At 42.4% G+C, this 3,320-nt stretch overlaps 1 protein-coding gene across 1 annotated transcript in view; it reads right to left on the bottom strand.

Moving 5' to 3' along the window:
- Nucleotides 1–3,320, bottom strand: part of LOC101859834 (solute carrier family 28 member 3) — a gene marked incomplete at its 5' end in the record, with an annotated part of 35,484 nt that overhangs the window by 15,617 nt on the left and 16,547 nt on the right. Inside the window, 2 exon segments of the mRNA XM_013084513.2 lie at nucleotides 555–699; nucleotides 2,830–3,068. Of these exon segments, the coding sequence (XP_012939967.1) occupies nucleotides 555–699; nucleotides 2,830–3,068 (384 nt within the window).

Genomic DNA, 3,320 nt, shown 5'->3' with positions numbered 1-3,320 from the left:
CTCCTCCTCTCTCTACTCCTCCATCATCACACCCCTCCCCCTCTCTCTACTCCTCCATCATCACACCCCCTCCTCCTCTCTCTACTCCTCCATCATCACCCCCTCCTCCCAGCTCTACTCACCATCATCACACCCACCTCCTTCTACTCAATCTAATTCTCCACTATAATCACACCCTCCTCCTCCACTCCCTTCTTCCTCTACTTCTCCCTCTACTTCTCCACCATCACCACATCCTCCTTCTCTCTCTGCTCCTTCACCATCACCATCACCACTCTTTTCTCCGCCTCCTCCCTCTGTTTCCCCACTACCATCACACTCTCCTCCCCCTTCTCCCTCTATGTCTCCACCATCATCACATCCTCCTCCTCCTCCCGTCCTCCTGATCCTCATTTGTGGTAAAGTCGTAGACTATAAAAGAAATCGTCATAAAATAACACTACACAACCAGAACAACAACACGACAAGAACAATGGTTGGAAATGCTCAATTGCTAGCCCATCTTGTGTTAGAAGAGACGTGGAGCTCAAAACCAACAGAGAGACAAGGCATACCATGGCCGGGTTGTGCGACGTGAGGAAACAGAGGACGATGAAGGCCGCCAGACCAGCCACAGACAAAAGATTTCTCGGTGTGTCCAGAGCCACTAGCACGATGATCAAAGTGACCATTCCGACAGCGCTGACTATATACAGTATCCTGTGGAGGGAGGGAGGGGGGCACAGTTAATGTGTATGAATGGATAAATAGAATGAAGAATAGCTAAAACTACTAGGTACCAGGTAAATAGATTGACGAATAACAACAGTTATAAGTAAATAAACTGACGAGTAGCAACAAACTAAGGTAATTATAATAGGGCCTACACGGATGAATAGATTAAACAAATGGGTAAATACAATCTAGCACACACTCAACGAAACACGTACAAAGCGAACAGATTTTTCAGGACTCAAACGTTTTCTGTCCTGTATATTATTTCTATTTAAAACACGTACATAGCGACATTCGTACATAACGAAAAGATTTCCACGTCCCGCTGATTTCGGTATGTGCGTACTAGACTGTAGACTGAAAAAACCCCTCTATCAATTGATAAATAGATTGATGAATACATAGCAAAATTAATAGGTAAATGGGCTAACAAAGGCGCTTGAACTAATAGGTAATAGACTGATAAAAGGCTGAAATAGTTTGATGAATAGCATATATCAATGGGTAAACAGATAGACAAGCAGTTCAAATACAATAGTGAATATATTGCGAAGGACAGCCTGCATTATTGGATAGGTAGATGGAAGCATAAACTAATTTGTAAATAGGTTGATTAATTTTTTATTTTAGTGGCTCTCGCAACTGTATAAGGTCATATGAGCGCCAAGGGGTGGATGCCAACAAAGAAGTCCTTACAGGGAATCAGACATACTCCGCTCATCTCTCTAGCTTCAACAGCACAAGGTCTGCTTCGACTATCAAGACACCCCGGAAATAGAGGGTCACAAGAGTGTGACAAACATACAAAAGAAGTAGAAGAAAAATGACGATAGTAAGGATTAGAAAAGAAAAAGCAGCAGTTCCCTGTTGCAGTTCAAGCACAGTTATGGGCATGCCATCGATGAATCAGCCCATTTACAATTCTACTGCGCATAAGAACAGGTTATTGTCCCCCCTTAGTAATGGCCTAAAGACACTTCAGGCAGTAGCACCGCCCCGGGGGATAAGGTTGATGAATGAATATAAAGTAGAAGACACATTACACGAATAAATGGGTAAATAGAATTAAATAAGCAACTGAACAAAATAATTTGAGATAGATGTAATACATTTAGTATAAAAAAACAACCAAAACAACTGCAAAACAACAACAACAACAAAAAACACCAAAAAACAAACAAACAACCCCACTACCACCAACAAAAATCAACAACAAGAACAAAACAACAAAAATTAAAACAAAACAAATATAAAACCAAACAAAGTTGATCATTTCGTTTGTCATATTTTCAAATACACATTGCAGCCTAAATCGTCTAGGATGGCAACCCATTGTCGAAGAGAAAAATAATTGTCTTAGACAAGTGGACGCCTTAACCAGTGTCATAATAATGGTTTTAAAAATACACAAGCTGGAAAATGGGAAGCGGCCTTTGGTACAGGTGATTGTCTTATACAGGTAGCTGTTAGAGCAGGTTCCAGTGTATAAGAACACTCACCAGGGGGCTCTCGTGGTCTAGAGGTTACGGTGTTCGCCTCCCATTCAATTTAATAGATCCCAGGTTTGAAACCTCACAGCAACGGAACATTTCCTGTTTTAAAATTTTATCCTTTCACCTCCTTTCCTGCTCCCTAACCATGTTCTGTCGTCTGCTTTCGTCTCCATTTTGTGCATCCCCCCCCCCTTGACCCCCTACTCTTTAGTTTTAGTAAGATTTTACGCCTCTCGCAACTGCATAAGGTCGTATTGAGCGCCATCCCCTACTCTGGGCTTCGGACTCTTTCTGCAGTCTTTCTACAGCTACTCCTTGGCTCCTAATTACTGCTGTGTTGCAGCCACACCCCTGATCTTATGGTAGGTAAGATCTAGCCTTTTCGGATAAGGGCAAAATATCTCGGATGTCCCGTGTGCAAGTTGCGCACGATAAAGATCCCTTGGTGATCCAAAATCGATAAGAGTAGATCTATACTTTGGCCGCCACCCGGGCAAACTTCAAAATTCTTGCCAACTGAAAATGTTTAATGTGTCCCGAGCCCTCATATGACCTTACGAAGTTGCGAGCGCCGTGAAACACCTACCAAAACAAACAAAACAAAACAAAACAGAACACTCACCATCGGATGATCCGTCGTGTTTTCGAGTAGTGAGGATCGTGCAGGAAATGGCCAGCTTTTTCCGACACCACTGCTACATGATTACGCAAAAGGTGGAGCGCCAAAAGCAGGAAACCGAAAAGAGTGCACACAAGGAGGCGGATTGATCCCTCATCACCAAACCGGTACACCATAGCATATATGAAGTACGCGATGTAGAGGATCAGAAGGACAATGAGGATAACTTGCCAAATCGCCGCCTGCCAAGAGATCATGAGACAGATCATTTAAATGTTATTTAAAGGGTGTATGCTTCAATCGATGTGACTTTAGATTACTTGTGTAATTATGTATACAAATGTATATACGTATACATGTATATATATAATATATTGTCCTAAGAGCGCGCACCCACATGTATGTGATTGCCTAAGTGGACATGGAGATGGAAGGGAGAAGTGGATAAAATTAGGGAAAATGAGAGAGAGAGAGAGAGAGAGAGAGAGAGAGAG

Source organism: Aplysia californica, unplaced genomic scaffold (genome assembly GCF_000002075.1).
Source record: "Aplysia californica isolate F4 #8 unplaced genomic scaffold, AplCal3.0 scaffold00013, whole genome shotgun sequence".
Classification (NCBI taxonomy): Eukaryota; Metazoa; Mollusca; class Gastropoda; order Aplysiida; family Aplysiidae; genus Aplysia; species Aplysia californica.
The sequence above is the reverse complement of the archived record's forward strand: the minus strand, read 5'-3'. Positions and strand labels throughout refer to the sequence as shown.